The sequence below is a fragment of the Marmota flaviventris genome, chromosome 4, assembly GCF_047511675.1.
Source record: "Marmota flaviventris isolate mMarFla1 chromosome 4, mMarFla1.hap1, whole genome shotgun sequence".
Classification (NCBI taxonomy): Eukaryota; Metazoa; Chordata; class Mammalia; order Rodentia; family Sciuridae; genus Marmota; species Marmota flaviventris.
Window position 1 is genome coordinate 103,828,618 of NC_092501.1, and position 18,801 is coordinate 103,847,418.

Below are 18,801 nucleotides of genomic sequence, written 5' to 3' on the forward strand. Positions count from 1 at the left end.
TCTGATACCAGTAAATAAAAAAATAAAATATTGATTCATGCTACATATGCTTTTTGAAAGCCTCATAAGTGCCAGGCACCATTCAAAGTACAGGGGACCCAACAGCCAAACATTAAAGAAAGGAATCTTATTCTTAAAGAGCTTGCCTTGTAACTGGGGAAGACAAGAAAAAGGAACAAGAAAATATCCAGTGTAGTAATAATGCTAGCATGATATGAATTGAACATACCATGGACATGAAAAGTCTCACAGGCACATAAGGCTGAAAGAGTGATACAGTTTCATGAGACATACATAATTAGAAAGATCTGCCATTTCTGCCAGAAAATTGGTCATGGTCAACCTGCTCTTGAAAACCATAGGCTACAGCCTCACAGCCAGGCCTTTACTAGTTCACACAAATCTGGCCCCTTGCTGCTCCACCTTCTGCACTACTTACTCTCCTCTCACCAATCAGGACTGATCCACACTGCCCTTTCTCATTTTCCTTCTCTTTCTGGGTTAGTTTCTTAAAGAATATATACTATATTTTCTACCCCAATGCATAAATATTTCAGAAAATTCTTCAAAATGCATATGAGGTATTCATGCTAAAATACATACAGAACACACAGCACAAAATACTTTAATGAAATAAGATAGATTGATGGTGTTATTCATTTGAATTTTCAAGCAATTTTAAAACAGATGAAAATTTAAATATAAGATGAAAACCTAACCAAGCGATCTCTTTCTATATTAATTTGTTGACATATTTTGAGATAGGTTTTATCTGACAATATCATATTTTTTTCTGTGTTACAAAGACTGGTTGTAAAATGGAAGTCAGTTTTTTGAAACTTATATGTAGTAGAGGCCCAAGAATTTGCATTATGTTTTTATGCTCTGAGAGTTGCAAAATTGCAGCTGTGCTACTTAAGAATCCCCTTCTTGCCAAGGAAGAATGCTGACAATGACATAAACATACACTCTTAACTTTTTATATTTCCCTAAATCCTAAAAATTAGTGCTCTCCTTTGCATTTTTATATGACTGTGTTATAAAGTAGTTAATTTTAAAGGAAAAAGTCATAAAATCTCAATAGGTAAAAGGAATATAAAGGTCACTTAATTTAACCTCCTATCAATTTCTAGGGAGCAGTGTAATATTCCTGACAAGGTGCTTATCAACCTTCACATTGTGTTATGGCAAACTTACTATTGCCCAAAACAGCCAACAGGACTTTTATATAGATGAATGAAATTTTACTATTATATGCATATACTTACTAGTTCCTTTTCTGTACATGGTAGCTATAAATATATTTAATTAATGAGAAAATAGTGGGATTTAAAAGTTTAGAATTTTATATCAGAATTAATTTTTATTTTCTGAATTCACATTTATGAAAAGGAAACTGAAAAGTACTTGTACACCTTCTCATTTATTCAGAGTCAAATTAAAAATTTACACTAAGCTCAGCTGAAAATGATCTGTATTACCATAAGAATACAGGATTTAATAAAGGAACTAATTTTGACAATAAATTACAATACATCCAACCAAACAATAATAAAAAACTTTTACATACTAGACATTCAGGTGACTGACACTGGTGAACAAAAATGGACAGAGTTCCTTCCCTTATAGTTTTTTGTATTAAATAGGATGAAGGAAACAAATATGTAAATGAAATTATTTGATGACAATTTTAATGATCATTTATAGTAGTCTTGGTAAGATATATTAATAAATAGTTGCTATGAATGGGAGGGGAGAGATGACTTTCTTTCAAGACAGTGAAGTTGAGATATAGTTACCAAGTTTGACCTTAGTAGAATTTTTTCAATCACATACCATGCTCCTGTCTCAAGCTTGTGGCAAGTGGAAGTAGGAATGGATGATTTATTAAAACACATCTGTGTCTTGAATGGGGTCTATATACTCAGTAAATTGTCAGACTTACATAATTCTTGTGGACCAACAAGCTGATGTCTAGCTAGGGCAGCAGCCCAGCTGCCTGTTTCATATCATCAGAACAGAACATTAACCATTGCAGGCTTTGTAGTCACTGGAGGACTGGAGTGTGATACTGAGGGTGATTTGGAAAACTAAATAAAGTTCCCATGGTGGAAACTGGGGCAAATTCATGGCTAGGATTGCAGGATAAGGAATACAAGAGATACCAAGTTGGAACAATTGCAGAAGACAATTTGTGATGATTTCCAGGGTTTAATTGCCCCTGATGAACATGGTAAGACATGGGATCTGCCTCTTCTAAAGTGAATGTCTTGGACAATTGTTTTTATTTAAAAATCCTTATGCAGCCCTTGCATTTTACCCCATCAAATACATGTGTCACTTTAAGAATGATACTTTGATGGCTAAGTGTCTTTCACAGGGAAGTATATACCTTGTTGATACAGTTTGAATTTGATAAAAATGTATAGTGGAAAAATTTCCAGGAGATGTCCTACATGGGCTACTTAATATTACAGTTGATAGTAAGTATCTATGATACTTTTGGTTGGAATTCTCTATTCCTATATGAGGACATGCTTGAAAATGAAAATGCATATATGTCATTGGGAGTAGTCAATTTGAGAGAATCTTGGCTGTTCAGTATGACCATTAGCTGGGTTTTAAGGAGTAAGCCAATCCTTAAATTAGAAGTGAACTAGAAAATCTTGACATTTTTTGTATTCTGAGAAAAAAATGGGGAATAAGAATACATATTTCTTGTATATATTTGAACATTCATATCCAATACATTTTTGTATTGTTTCTAAATATTTTGTGTTTTACTCCTTGGCTGTTTAAAGAATATGAACTGTGAAACAAGGCTATTTGGATCTGTATCCAGGCTGCTGTCTTTAGAAGGTATCTTTGCAAGTTAATTAACTTCATCTTACCTTCATCTACTCTTTGTAGAATGAAGATAACACTAGTATCAACCTAAAAGAGCTGTGGTGAGGATTAAATGAGTCAATGCATTAAAAAATGCTTAGAACATTGCTTTGCATACATAGGAAATAGTCTGTGCTAGTTATTTTTGTCATGATGGTGATTATCATATCTAGGCCCTTGACTGTGAAAGAATAAACTAGTTAATAGAGTCTTTATTGAGAAATATCACTTTTCTTTTGACTTTTTATTTAAAATTTCAAATATAGATAAAATTAGAAAAGGGTAATGAACCCCCATAAACCTATCTATTATTCAGTTTTAACAATAGTCTTCTCAAGGTCAGTCTTGCTCCATAAATACTCTACCCAAATTCTCCTCTTCTCCCAGAAAATCTCAAAGAAAATCCCAAATATTAAATCTTCCATTTATATATGTTTTTCTTTTTTTTTCATCACTTATTTTATTTTGTGTATTTTCAGTGTTTTAAAGATAGGGACACATTTCCTTAAATCACAAACACATTTTCATTATCAGTGCTAAAATTCCATAATATTTATTAAATAACCTATTAGGCTTCATATCTTACTAATTATCATTTACATGTATATTTATAGGAATGAATATTCTTAAGAGTCATTCAAAGTATCATAATTTTGTATTTCCTCTGCATTGACACCATGACTTTTAAAGAAAAAGAAATGGAAATCTACAAAGTTGAGTTTGAAAAAGTTGGAATCAATCACTTATTGACTTGTTTCACCTGAAAAAAAAAAAAGAATTTAGGCTGTGATTTCCAAAGGCTTCACACATTTTGTTATTTGCATGATAATTTTAATCTAAACCCCAGGGGCAAATCATAGTTTCAAGAATCTACTACCTCAGAGATATTTTATATTTGGGGGGGGGATAATGTAGGAAATATTCTATTTTTATTCACGTAGCAAAGGGATTAATTTTCTATTTGAATATTTTTAATTGAATAAGAAATATGCAGAAGTGACAAGAGAACAGGATATCAAACTATGGTACCCTATGATGTGGCCATGTTTCTCTTCACGTTCACTTTACTTTTAAAGTAATATTAATTTGGAAAAGGCCTTGGATTTATGTGACAATTCCTCCTCCCTCCCCCTGAAAATTCTCAAAGCACATTTCAGAAACTCATTTTTGGCAGATGTAAATTTAAGTAAATTGGCCAAGGTCACAGCACAATAAGGACAGAGTTATCAAGGGAATGCAGTTTCCTGCTTTTTCCACCATCCATGAAATTAGAGTAACTCCACCCCTTAAAATGAAAGGGTTTACTTTTTTTTCCTTACTGAAATTATAAACTATGATTTGGAATATTTGTTTTTACCATTAACTCAGGCTTTCATAGTGATCTTTCAGGGCCGCAGAATGTTTATATATGCATTATTCAACTACTATTAATGCACACATTACAACCTATACAATTTGTTTTAAAAGGAGAGTGCATTTTTTGTTTGAGCTGAACCATCAGATTTTCTTTTTATGTAGTGTGACATGATGAAGAAGCTATCTGTAGGAACAAAACTAGTTCACTTTCTATGGGCAAGCACAGACTGTAAAGTAGATTATTAAAGTACACAGAAATAGAAAATTAGATCAGAAGTGATGTTTTACTGTGAGGTCTTCTTTGGGCCTTATAAAATGAGAAAGAACTAACCTTGTTCTATTTCTGAGTCCTGAAAAAAGCCTTGTAGCAGGCATATCACCTTTAATTAGGTTTCTGCTTTGGGGAAGCATTTTACCAGCCCCCTTTCATTTATTTTTAATGATGTTATCACTAACAGGCAAACAGTCCCTTAATAAAACAAAAACAGTTTCTATATAAAGCCTGGTGTACATGTCCTGAGTCAGTCATCTAAAAACAAATGTTATGATTGTTTCCTTTGTGCTCTTAGAACCCTTAATGGCCCTACTGTGCAGATATGCAAAACATCAACCTAGGAAATATAACCATGTCTGTTATGTAGCTTTCAATAAATGCTTTTCCATATTCACTTGCGGATCAGCAGTGAGGTTAAGCCTACAGGGTCATGGAAAAGGTAGAAAGGTCAATTAAGTGGATCTTTGCAGCAGAAGCTGTGCCAGCTCTTTCTTATACACTTATGACTTATTATTTCAAGTAACAAGCAGAGATGAAAACAACCAAAAAGTTAAATCAATGTGTTTCTATGTGTGTGTACCGGGGGTGGGGGTGTGTGCATGTGTTATGCTTAATACCACTCCACTTTTGCCAAGAAATTCCAAGTTGTAGACAGATTAAAAAATTTAGGCACAGATATGTACTTAAGTTTGATTATCTCAGATGATTTTGCTATCAAGGCCAAATTTAGTAATATTAGTATACAGCCAGAACTAGAACTCCTACCCCAAGATAATGTCTGTTATCATTCTGTAATTTCAATAGGATTGTTTTTCAATAGGAGGTATTTTTAGTATTACTCTCTTGGATATAGTATAATTTTAATATCAGCAGAGATCTCTCATTTCTTCATTTTCTGTCATTACCACTTTTGCCCCATTTTATCTCATTCACATATTCTTTCAACAGAAATTAGAAAGTGCTTACACTATATGGCATAGTTAAGATTATAAATAGGTTCTCTCTCTGACTAAGGGAGTGGTCCCTAACTTTTATTACAATCTTAAAGCTGAACTATCCAAAAGTTAGGAGCCACTGATGTAGATGATAGTTAACATATAGTAAGTTTAAAATATTTTATGCATTAAGTTAGGCAAAATTGTGCATGTAATATTGTTTTAAAGTAAACGTTCAGCCTCCTGCCAAACACACACTTAAAATAGTCTCCTTTCAGTATTAATTTGTTTTTCTATATTCACCAAATTAGAAATTCAGAGTTCTAATGCTGCTTGAAGTATATCCACAGAACCTCTTCAGTATTTTTATGTTTCACACAATCCATTTCTATGAAACCTATGCTGATTACATTTTGTGTAAGTCAAAACAAAAACCCTCTAGGTTGTGCTGCCTAAAGAGAAATTTATGAACTGGTTCATACCCTTTGCCTGTTCTCCATTTATTTCTCTCACAGTTAATTTTAACTATTCTACAAATAAACTCAGGTTTACGTAAAGTAACTGATACACAGAAAGATAATTCTGTTATCAACATGGTTTATCTTCAGAGAGAAATAATTATTATCAACATGATATACTTTCATCACAAAACTTATCAGAGAGAAATAATATAAAAATCATAGGTGTAGGGTATAAGAACAGATTTCCTCCATGCCACATTGAAGCCAAGTTTCCAATATAAAATTAATAATCAATTTGGTTGTAATCACTTATACATACTACATATAACATTTTATATTTTACAAAGTACTTTTACACACAATCCAACTGGATTTAAACTATAATTCTGTGAGATTTCAATCAATTTTTTAAGATGGTTTTGCTGCTCTAAAATTTTCTAGAACTTGGTAGAACCATGACTAGAACTCATATTTTCCAGATCTAGTATAGTTTGCTTTTCATTTTACCATCGATACATCACATATAGGATTGTGATATTCATTTTATAAAACTATCACTAGTAATTTTGAGAATTTGAAAATGGGCATAAAATTAAATATAGGAAATAAATTTTATTCCAGTGTACTTCTAGATATTTTGTACATATTAGAATATATACAAAAGTTATGTCTCTGAATTTTAATTTTCTATGTCAAAATTCTTTATTTTCTGAGAAAATGAAAATAGAAAAGAATACATAACTACTTTCTGACCTAAGATTACAATATGAGGTAATAGTATTTACTTTATTATGAATAGTTTCTCTTGATAATTAACCCAGTGTGCCTAGACTAGAAGTAAGACAGCAATGAAACTACAAGTGTGTTTAGTTTAAACATTTGTATATTACGCCTGAAAATAATTTTCAGATGTTTATTTCGAGGCACCAATTCTTAAATTTTTAGATTATCTGTGTTTCTATTCCTGATGAATAATTTGATTGACCAGTTTACAAAAACACTCACAAGTGTATCTTTCTATATGTTTGTGATGGATATTTTTTTAAAAAACAAAGAGAAAATTATATTAGAGAAATATTTCACTTCTGAAGGAAAGTGCCATATGCTTTAGAATTTTTGTCAACTTTATTTTTCATTTTGCAGTGCAGAAATAGTTTTCATGCAAACTCCCTTGTAAACATAAAAACATGGAGATTTTCCCATTTAACAATAGTGCTATTTCTATTTCATATCAAGATGAATAGATATGAATCCCCTTGTTTCTAAAAGTGATTGTTTTTAAGCCTAAAATTTAAGGTGTAATAAGACATCAGAGGTTTGTACACACACACACACTTGAAAGAATATATAATTCAAACCCAAAGGGATCAGTTATGAAAATAACTGAGTTAGATTTTATTCACAGGAAAGAAAACATTTTAAAAGTAGAGGCCTATTATTTTTTTAAACATCATTGTTCCTTAGGATATCCTGCTAAATTGTTATGTGTGATAAGATTGGTGGGGGAAAAAAAGCTTGTCTTACTGAGGCATCAATCTTACTGATGGTCAGTTATTAAAAAGTGACTTAAAATATGAGTAGAATCATGAATTATATTGATGAGTAAAATGAAATATCATGTTTTATCCTTTTTTAATTTTAGAATTTTAAAATATATTTTTTCTCTTTCTTCTCCCTTGTCAATTATTCTGTTTACATGTTGCTGTAATTGTCAATATTATAATTATCCCTGATGTTAAGCAGTAATTTTTCTTGTCATAAAATAAAATCATTTAATTATAATATGTGCAAACTCTATTTTCTTTAGAAAACCACTGTAGGTCCCTGAAACTGGATTAGAAAACCAGAATCCTTCAACATAAATAACTACTCTTTTTTGGAAATTAAAAATAACAACTTGTCGAGACAATATTTAATCTCTTCTAGATTCTCATGGCTTTCTACATTCCCTGTTTTGTGGCTGTAAAATTCTCGTTCTGACTCTTCTTTAGTTTGCCTACTCCTTTTCTCTGGGTCTCTGTCTCTTTCAACTCCTCTTCTGCCTTAGTTTTCTAAGGACACTTGTCAGTAGACTTAAGGTCCATCCTGAGTAAGGATAACCTCCATAATCTCTTCATCTCAAGATTCTGTATTATACCTGTGCCTAGAGTTAGAATGAACCAGTATTCCAAATAAAATAATACTACCAGATTCTAAGAATTACACATGTACATGTATTCTGATGGTCATCATTCAATCTACTATAGAAATATAAAGGAGTTACTTATATAGGTCTTGCAATTTTCCTTTAGTTTAAAATTATTTGAGATATTAAAAACAAAAATCAAAAATCATTGCACCTGAAAAGCCAACTTTCTATAAAAGATATTTTTTTAAAAATTGGAAAGTCTTAAACCAAAATATGTATCCTGTGAGTTTTTACTTCATCATCAAACATACCTTAAGTCAAAGATTATGTCAAAACCACTACGTTTTCTGGCCTCTCAAACTTTTCCTTTAATCATAGAACATTTAGGATACCACACGTCATTTTTTTAAAAGGAAGAACATGTTCTTAATTTTACAATCTTGATAATTGCTATGAAATGATAATTTTTTTCTTAGATAATGATGTATTATGACCCAAAGAAATATCTTTGGTTTGTTTGAGCTTTGATTCATTTGTCTTCTTTTAGAAAATGATCTTAGGAATCATGCTCCCCTGCCATTTTAAAAATAATTCTGACTTTGATTGTTTCTTTCCTATGCATTGAATGAAAGTGACCTTATGTAGTATCTCCACTGTGTAAAATGATGAATGAATGAATCTACTCAAATAAATTTATACCAAATGATAGTCCACATTCTCACATAACTGGAACCTTGATGACCAAAATGGCCGTCAATTACTGAAGTAATAGTAGAAAAAAAAAATAGGCAGACAGGCAGGCATGCATGCACACACACTCACACATACAGAATAATTTAATCCTTTGCTGGGATTACCAGTGTCTTTTTATTTCTTTTTTTTTATTGGTTGTTCAAAACATTACAAAGCTCATGATATATCATCTTTCATACATTTGACTCAATGGGTTATGAACTCCCATTTTTACCCCAAATACAAATTGCAGAATCACATCATCGGTTACACACTCACATTTTTACATAATGGCATATTAGTGACTGTTGTATTCTGCTACTTTTCCTATCCCCTACTATCCACCCTCCCCTCCCCTCCCATCTTCGCTCTCTACCTCAGTGTCTTAAGGAATAATGATGGGAGGAAAAATTTTACTAAATATAAGAATTAGCAATTCAACAAGTAGAGTCAGTCACTCTGATCTATGTTAGTCTCTGAAAGCTTTCAGATTGTGCTTTCTGCATTCTGTCTCTAATATCTAGCACATTGTTTATTTCAGATAAATATTGGCTGCTTGAAAGTAGGCATCATGAGTGATTTAGAGATATAATTCACAGAACAGGCAACTGTAGTTAAGCACAAATGCCTGAAATTAAATTAAATAATCATGGATGATAGAATTTAGAATTAAACATGTGTGTACATGTATGTGTATGCAACATTTTTCTTTTTTTTCTTGGTCAGTCTTTGAGAAATATGGAGTCATAGGTGGTAAAGCTGAGAGGTCATCTGGTTCTGTGCATTTCTTTAAGAGACAAGCAATTATTATCCCCATGATCTATTAAGCCACATTTTCTTTAGCATGTGACAGGTAAGGTGATGCTGATCGAAAAATATTGCTCTCCATTCTTAAACAATTTCACATGCACATAGATGTTTAACAAGCCCCTTTTCAGGGTTATTATGAGAAAACACTAGCAGCCTTGGTCTGTAGGAGTAATTTATGATAGCTAGGTAAATGGTGTCCAAGATCACCTTGCTCACATTAGCCATGCGGTAGCTCTACCCCTGCATTGCAGTCTTTTTTTAACCCTGGTGACAAGTGTAATACAAAAAATAATGACACCATGAGTCCTACTTTAGTTGCTTACTCTGTTTCTTTTTCTAGTACCTGCTGCCTCAGATCATCTGTTAGTAAGTTAACAAAGGAGGGAAGGGAAGGAGAAACTGCAGAGAAGGGAGTAAGTGTGAGAAAATAGTTAATAGGAAAGCCTTGTGTCTGGTACTTCCCTCCCCAACATTTCTTCCCTTTGGTTCATTAACTAGAAATGTGGAAAGGTGAGGAAATGAATTTAACTTGTTTTACATTAGTGAGAGACAGAGAAGTGTGGCAGCTTCCATAATATTTCTGCCCCAGAGAGAGGTAATTGGAAAACGTGTTGTGTGGTTAGATGTTGTAATGAAAAATAAAAGAATGATCGAGGAGAACAGTGGAATCAAATTATAAGCCTAAGACAAGTGTGCTGAAGTTTTTAGCAACTTACAAAATTGAGAGATACTATCAGAACTGTGCAAATACATTGCTCTGATTAATTTTCCTGGGGTGAAATATGAAAATATTTAGTAAATTAGGAATCTTGCACTGAATAAAAATTTCCCTGTGTTTAAAATAAACCAAAATATGCGATGTCTTGTCTCTATCTCATAAAGAACTGTAAAATTGTCAAATAACAAAGAACTAAATTGAAAGATTTCACTGTGAAAGTGAAAAATGTGTTATTTGGTTATTATTCTAAATTGCTTAAAAGGTTGAAGAATATTCAATAAATGAAGTAAAGACTAATTTATCTTAGGATTATAAAATTTGATTTTCTAAATATTGTTTTGAAAGTTGTATTTTATTATTCTTTCTTCAGACCCCTTGTTCATACACAAAAGGTATAGTTTTTCAATATTAAGGTAAAAGGTGTTCAAGTTCAAAAGAATTAAATCTTTGGCTTCAATGATAGTGAGCAATTCAGTTATACTATAGGGAGAATGTATTTGGACTCTAATTTTTCCTTTTAGATTTGTGAAATGAAATATTTTAATTGCATATTGCTTTTATGGTTCTTAAGAATATATTTGAACAAATCATTAATATAAAGGAAGGGTTAATTGAGAAAGAAATTGTCCTGATATACAAAGCATTTCTCTTACATGAAGCTCTAGAAATATTCTATTGTCAATCCAAAGAGAACAAACTAAAATGAGATAATTGGGAAGGTGCCCATAAAGTCAGCCTGAATATATTATCACAACTATATATGAGATAATATTTGTTTTAAAAAGATTCTATGGCACTGTAAACTCAGTCTCATTAGAGACTGCATTTAAAAGGCTTATAAAGTTACTCATTAATGTTATCTTGTTGTATCTCCACAGCTTTTTCATTAAAGAAAATTCAGCAGAAAGCATTTTCTCCTGATAGCAGGAACCAATTTGCAATAAATGTTCTGGAAACCACTAGGGAAGCCATTACTGAGGTCTAATAAAAACAGACAAGCGTAACTTGTTCTATATTTTTGTTTCAATCACATACAGATGAGACCCCACTTTCTACACCAACCGCAAGAGACAGCCTTGACAAACTTTCTCTAACTGGGCATGGACAACCACTACCTCCAGGGTTTCCATCTCCTTTTCTGTTTCCTGATGGATTGTCTTCCATAGAGACCCTTCTGACTAATATACAGGTAGGTCTTTTTGCTGTCTGGAAGAAAAGAACATAGAACACTTATATGTAATATCTTTCTGAATTCATCCCATTCCAACTAAATCTCTTCATAGCATAGAACAAGCCATGGTATTAAACTTTTACTCAGAAAACAAAGATTTTAAACCTGCTACACTAATCAAATTGGCTTAAAAATACTCAAATATGTATATTAAGCTATAATAAAAACTTACATAAAGATGACATGCACATTTAAAAAACCATTCTGCCTAAATGGCTTTCTTTATTGCCAACTAATTGGATAAAATTTAACTGTTTAGTTTGTCTAATTTACTATATGACAGCACACCAGTTCTAATAAATATTTAGATATTTTTAAACTGTTGCCCTTCCAGTGAGGAAATGGTATGTTTAGTCATTTTAAATATGTCTAATATAGAAGAATCCAAAAAATCCCTTCTTTCATAAATAAGTTTGTTTCAATTAGTAGAGTTTCTTCAAAGGATAGACTTCAAAAGCTGTATAAAATTTTCCACGGATTTCCTATGTGGTCCTCAGGATGTATATTTTATGTACAGTACATTATGAATCAAAAATACTTACAGTTAACAATAACATAGAGCATGGAGCCAAGATAATAAGAGTGTTCGAAATAGAAGAAAACAATTTTCTTGCCCACACATGAAGTGATCATGTGGACCCCAGATGGAAATTTTTGCCATCTACTCTTCCATATTTGGAGTAGTTGCTGTTAAACATGAGCTTACTGACAACAGTACTCGAAAGTTTCTCTTTTTTAAAAAAAATTTACTCTAACACTCCAAACTCAGTGATATTTTTCTGCACATATTTCCTACCATATTAATCTTTCTCCCAGTAGAAATGTAATTAATTTTATTTACCTCTCCAAGGACATAACAGAAGGCCTTTAATGTAACATATCTTCTCATCTATTAATGTGGCATTTTTTAATACTAATGTAATTAGAGTTTCCAGAACTGTATTCAACATTATGGTTTTAGATCTCAGTAATTGAAATAAGTCATCAATCTAGCCTAAACTTAATCATGGTCCAATAATTGATTATATTTTAAAATAAACATAAGACTTTCTGCCCTGAATTTCACTTATATTATTGTTTTCCACGAGTTAAAGTTTGTAGTAAATTTTCTCTCTCAATAAATGCTTTCAGAAAATAGCCCTCAACATTTTTGAGTTTAAATTCCAAAAAGTAGAGAAAACATTTATTTTCTTCTGTATATAACTCCATATGAAGTAAAGAAAAAGCCATATGTATGTGTGTTCCTTAACTAAAAATTCTTTGACCAGATGAGTAAGAATTGAATTTCAATTTCAGAACAGACAGCATGTCTTGGCTTCATCTATGTAAGTCTACGCATGCATCTGAAGATTGGGTTTACACATGGACCCTTCCATTTTATGTGGACACCTCATATCTTAGTCAAAAACTGACAGTTTGGGAGTATTCTTCCCATCCACAGTATGCCAGATATACTAAGATCAAAGAATGCTGCCCACATCACCTCAAATTCACTATTCTCATAAAAGAAAGAAAAAATAGAGAAGACACCAGCCTTAAAATACACAGATTTTTAGATAATTTATTTATTAAAGTGGCCTTAAGCCTGATATTCTCTCCTTTCAATCATATACCTTGCAGACATATTTTAGTAAGAGTTAATGGTAGCATGATAGTCAAGACAAACTAAATTATTTATTTCTAATCCCAAATTATGGGGACCTTAAACCTACCATAAAAATACTTCATTTAAAAAAATTATGTTGTCTACTTCAATCTTACAGGTATATGCACAAATAGACATAGGCATTATATCTACATGTAAATACACATGTAAATATGTGTACATAAGGTAAAATGCAGATTAAGACTCCTAATGAGTTCCATGAACAAAATACATGCACTTTCAGATATATGCACACATACATGCTGAATTTATGGTAGGTATGATTTCACATCATTTTAGAAAAGATCATAGATGCTAACTCTTATTATTGTCACATTTATTGAGCTATGGTAATATCCTAGGAGTGGTACAGAATGTTTAAATAGTCATGACCCTGGCTTATTAGACATACAGTATAAATGTGTTTGCTGTCTAAATTCTAATTTGAGTAATTACAGTCTGCCTACCTCAATTTCTGCTGAAGTTTCAATTATATATAATGGGTTCTCTGCATTCTAGTCTCAATGGTAACATGCTTGTTGCGTAGCAAGTTTAAATCTCTACATTTCCTCTGAAAGTATTTTATTGTTATTAAAATTAATGACCAACAAACTCTACTAAATAGTGAGTTTAAATTGCTCTGCTAGTAAATAACTTAATTTCATGATATACTATAATTTGACAATTCTGAATTATTAAATTTATAATGATTACTAAAATATTCCCTACATGATACCATTAACAAAACTGAATTTTTATAAATGTCATTTATTTCTGCTTTCAAAGAAGATATGTAGGAAGAAAAAAAATATTTATATATATAAAATTAGGCTCCAGATTTTTTATTAAGTAGTGGAAATATACTACCATTTTTGACATTTGAGGTGTTTGGAAATTAAAAGTCATAACAGATAAACATGACTACAGTAAAGGAAAATTATTAAGGTAATATAATTTTACATTAATAAGAGAGACATATTTCAATTTTTGTTTTTAGAACCTCATTTATTTTATGTAGAATTTTACTTGTTTTATCAATATGGGCAATCTTTCATCATGGCTTTTTCCTTCAAACATATCTTTTTTTGGCGGGGGTGGGGTCAGGGATTGAACTCAGGGGTACTCAACCCCTGAGCCATATCCCCAACCCTATTTTGTATTTTATTTAGAGACAGGGTCTCACCGAGTTGCTTATGGCTTTGCCATTGCTAAGGCTCGCTTTGAACTTGCAATCTTCCTGCCTCAGCCTCCCAAGCCACAGGAATGATAGGCATGCACCACCATGCCTGGCTCAAACATGTCTTTGAGGAACTCCTTGGAAATTTTATGTGAGGAAAATTTAGTGCCAATTATTTGGATATGATAGCTTCAAATATTAGCTATCATTAGAATGCATTTAAAGGAGAACTCTACCTACTATTCCTTATTTGAGCTTCCCTGCTATTAATCACAAGAAACTAATAATGTATAGAATTAGATGCAAATTATTTGTTTATCCATCTTTTAACAAAAATTGTTTTAAATGGCATACCAATATTATAATAAGAATAGGTAAGTAAAAAATTAAAATGTAAAATATGGTGAAGAATATAAAATTTAATTAGGGATAGTAAGCATTGAAGATTTTTTCTATAAAAGGTGTTTGATAAGGTTTGGTTCATTATGGTTTGCCTGCACAGAGAAATTAAGCAAGCAAAGAAAACCCAAAAGGAATGTTCAAACAACATTAAATGGCGATCTTAGAATGAAACACCGTAGTGAATTCACTAATAAATAGACAAATTCCAACTATGGTATCTAAGAAATATTCTCTATTTCTGTGTTGGAGGACAAAAAATTCAAAAGGAATTTGATTATTAAACTGAAACATCTGTCTTCAAGTCTTTACATTTTAGTATTATAGTCAGTAATTATATTTTCCATACATTTTAAAAGAAATAAATAATTTGCTTATTTGCATTATAAACTGAGTTAAAATACAGTTATACAAAAATGTAGAAGAAAATTTTTCCAAAAAAATCCCAATAAAATATGATACTGGCTTCAAAATATGACGTTTGATAACATTATATGTTTTCCTGCTTAATCATAATTATAAGAGTAATATTCTCCCCTTTGCTCCCATTTCCAATTTGGAAAAGACTATAAATAATATTAAAATGTACCCAAGTTTCTAAACACAGCTTAATGTGACAAAAAAGAATAACAATAATCTCAGTAAAAACTGTACTATATACCAAAATTTAAAATTTATATTATATTCAAATATATATATATATATATATATATATATGCAAATTCGTAACATATGCAAACAATTTTAATGTGCCAGTCTTTATAATAATTATGCACAATTTACCTTGATTTTTCTTATTATTCTCTACAGTGTATTTTATCTTTATCCCCAATTTACATATAAGATTATGGAGGCAGATATGGTCACAGAGTGATGGTAAAGTGTGAATTTAAACCCAGGTTGATTTCCATGTTGTCATATTACAAGACATGACTATATGAATTATAAGAAGATTTATTTATACCTGGAAGTACTTTTTCATGGGGAATCTGTCATTAATCATCTTTGGAGAACAATAACCAGAACATTAGACTAAGTATATTTTTTCCTTTGCTACAAGGCTTCTATAATAATACATTAGTTGTTGTTATTTTTTTTTCTATCTAAAAAAAAATCTGGTTCTAAAGAACATGATTTCTATACATTTTGCAAAATGATAGGGAAATAGTAGAAGAAAAAAAAGTTAAACAGGTGAGGTTATGATCTCAGCTTAGTCAACTCTCTAGTTTGGGATCTTGGATGAGTCATCTTATCATTCTGACCTTTTTTTTTATGTTTGGGTGGAATAGTGATTTCTAAATTCTGTTCAATTATTTTATTCTCATTATTAAGAGTAAAGAAACACATTATTGACCACAAATTGTGTCACATAAGTTTCAGGGACACTCAAGAACATTTACTTATCATCTTATTCTGAAATACATTTTCATAGACTATAAACATGAACCAGGTTAAGTTTTTGCTCTTGGTTATAAATACCATGTTAAGAAATGGTTCTTTCATGACAATATTACTCGAAGTCTTAGGCAGGCAGATATTTATGCTTTCTAAGCTATAGATAGTTGCAACATTGCTATATCAATGGCAGTGCTCTTAGAAAAAAAAGTAATTCTCTCAAAACCCATGAAAATAATATACAAGGTGGATCATTTTAGAAAACAAGAACATTTGTGTATTATGAAAATCATCATGCTTCATATATGGAAAACAACTCTGAGGCCAATCAACCATGTCTCAGAATTGCTGTGCCACACAAGTTTAAAATATATTTCTTTACAATTGTCATTATCCAACTTTACCCTCCTGAGAATTTGAACTCCCCTTGGAAGAAGTTCATGTTTCAAACCTTCAATCTTCTACTGCATTTCGATTATTACACACATTTGGCTAGATATTGTATATCCAAGTGAGACACAGCATTTAGTACGAAATTTTGCACACCCTATATCTGGAAAATTTACAGAAGTTACACAAATCAGAAAGTATTATCATCACTGATGGTTAAGAAAGTGCTTTAGTAATCTGTAGATGTTGTGAACACTACTTGATACTGCTTCTTCCCAGCCGCCTGCTGCATTTAAATTTAATTGTTTTTCTGTATTTTTGTAGCAGAGCTGTCACTGGCAATAACATACTTTTGCATATGCATCAGTTTGGCTCTAGTGCAGATTTTTGTTCACACTGGACTCCTACTGATGTGTGCAGATTTAAAGTCTAAAAATTAAATCTAATTTTATATAGCTTATAAATAGTCCCTAGAGGGTATTGGATTCTAAAAGCTAATATTTTTCAGACATAATCAGCAGGAATAGGTAATGTACTACCATTAGCCACATTTTAACAAAAGGAAACAGTAAACATAAAAACTCTTAGCAAATTCATACTTTACTAACGAATATTAATATAAAATTAAACAAATTAGAATTGCAGTTTAACATTATTCAACATGTTTATTCATCATGATTGTTTCATATTTAAAGAACACCAAAATATTGTGTTTTGTCAGCCAAGGACAATAATAGTTTAATAGTAATTTATTTTAAACAGCTACTGATAATACAACCAATCAACACATTAAGTGGTGCCAACATTGGCATCTTGCTAAATAATCTCTAGACATTGCACAGAGAGTACATCTTTCAAAGATAAGTCAACAAGAGCAATCAGAGCAGAAAATTAGAATTTGGTATCTTAGAATTAAAATACAGCTAAACTAAAGTTTTAATTGGGGTGATCTAAAAGGGCACTTGATGTAATGATCTCTTTCATTTGTTACTAATTGTTTGTTCCTGATGAAGAAGAAACATATACAGGAATGTTGAATTGAGCTAAGATGGCAGTTTCCTTAGCAGCTATGTTTTATTGTTGAACAACAAAAGAGTAGGGAGGGGTAAACTGCCACATAGAAATCTTTCTCCAGTTTCTTTCATATGAAACAAGAATTATTCCAGGAAATTCAGGGTCAGGTACAACAAATATGAAATAATTTATATGTGTTCAAAGAGAAAATAAAATGCCTTATGACATTGCAAAAAAGCTGTATTGGTGGGCTGAAGTAAGGTTACATCTCTAGTGGGCTCACGAATCAAGCTGGAGTTGAAATTCCTGATTCAAACTGCTCACATTGAATCTTGCAAGGGGGATCTCATCTTCAAGTAAGTGTACAGATGGCCACAACTTTCATCTCATTTATAATTTCAAGTGAAAAATTTAGGCTGTAATATTTACAGACCAACACAAAATAGTTTCAACTTCAAACCAGCATTTATTATTGCTGAATTGAGGGAGATAGAAATTTTAGTTCTAATTTTTACTAGTAATTTTGGTCTATTACATGGAAAATGTTTTCTATATGTTTAACATTCTCACAATATTGTTGTACAAAAAAAATCTTAGAATACTGCTAATTTTTAAAAGAATACAGTAAGTCAAATTTTGTGTATGTATCTCCATAATTAGTCATATAAATAAATTTTGTTTTGTTATTCTCAAATTGTTAGAACCATTTTGAATGACTTTAGAAACACAATGTATTACTAAACTACTAAGTTTTGGATACCTTAAATTTATTACAAGTTTCAAGAAAAATATAGCACTATTATAATAATTTCTATTCATGAGATTTGTGTACTTTTATATGTGCTAGGCACTCTCTGGGCACTTGGGACATGTACAAAGCAAGAGAAAATAATCCTACCTTAGAGACTATACATTTTACTGGAAAAACACAATATAGGTCAGTGTACAAATAACTCAATGTGACAATGTTACCTAATGTTAAATGACATGAAGAATTTTATAGGAGGGAGGAACAAGCTATATTTGGAGGGCTATTCCAAATTTGGTGGTAAAAGAAGGCCTCTCTTGAATGGTGACTTTGTGAGGGTGTGAGTCATGTAAAGTTTTGGAGGACAAGCATTCTTGTAGGGAAGACTAAGAGCAAAGTCTCTGAGACAGAAACAAATTGTTGAATTGAGGAAAACAAAGAACATGGGTGATCTAGTATGATCATGCTAGAAAGTGGGAGAATGAGCTCCAAGAAAGTAAGG

The 18,801-nt window shown here is 31.4% G+C and overlaps 1 protein-coding gene across 3 annotated transcripts in view; it reads left to right on the plus strand.

Moving 5' to 3' along the window:
* Positions 1-18,801, plus strand: part of Dach1 (dachshund family transcription factor 1) — a 395,583-nt gene that overhangs the window by 337,149 nt on the left and 39,633 nt on the right. For all 3 annotated transcript variants that reach the window (XM_071611458.1, XM_071611459.1, XM_027938084.2), the window contains one exon: positions 11,338-11,489. In XM_071611458.1, the coding sequence (XP_071467559.1) occupies positions 11,338-11,489 (152 nt within the window). The remainder of the gene's footprint in view (positions 1-11,337; positions 11,490-18,801) is intronic.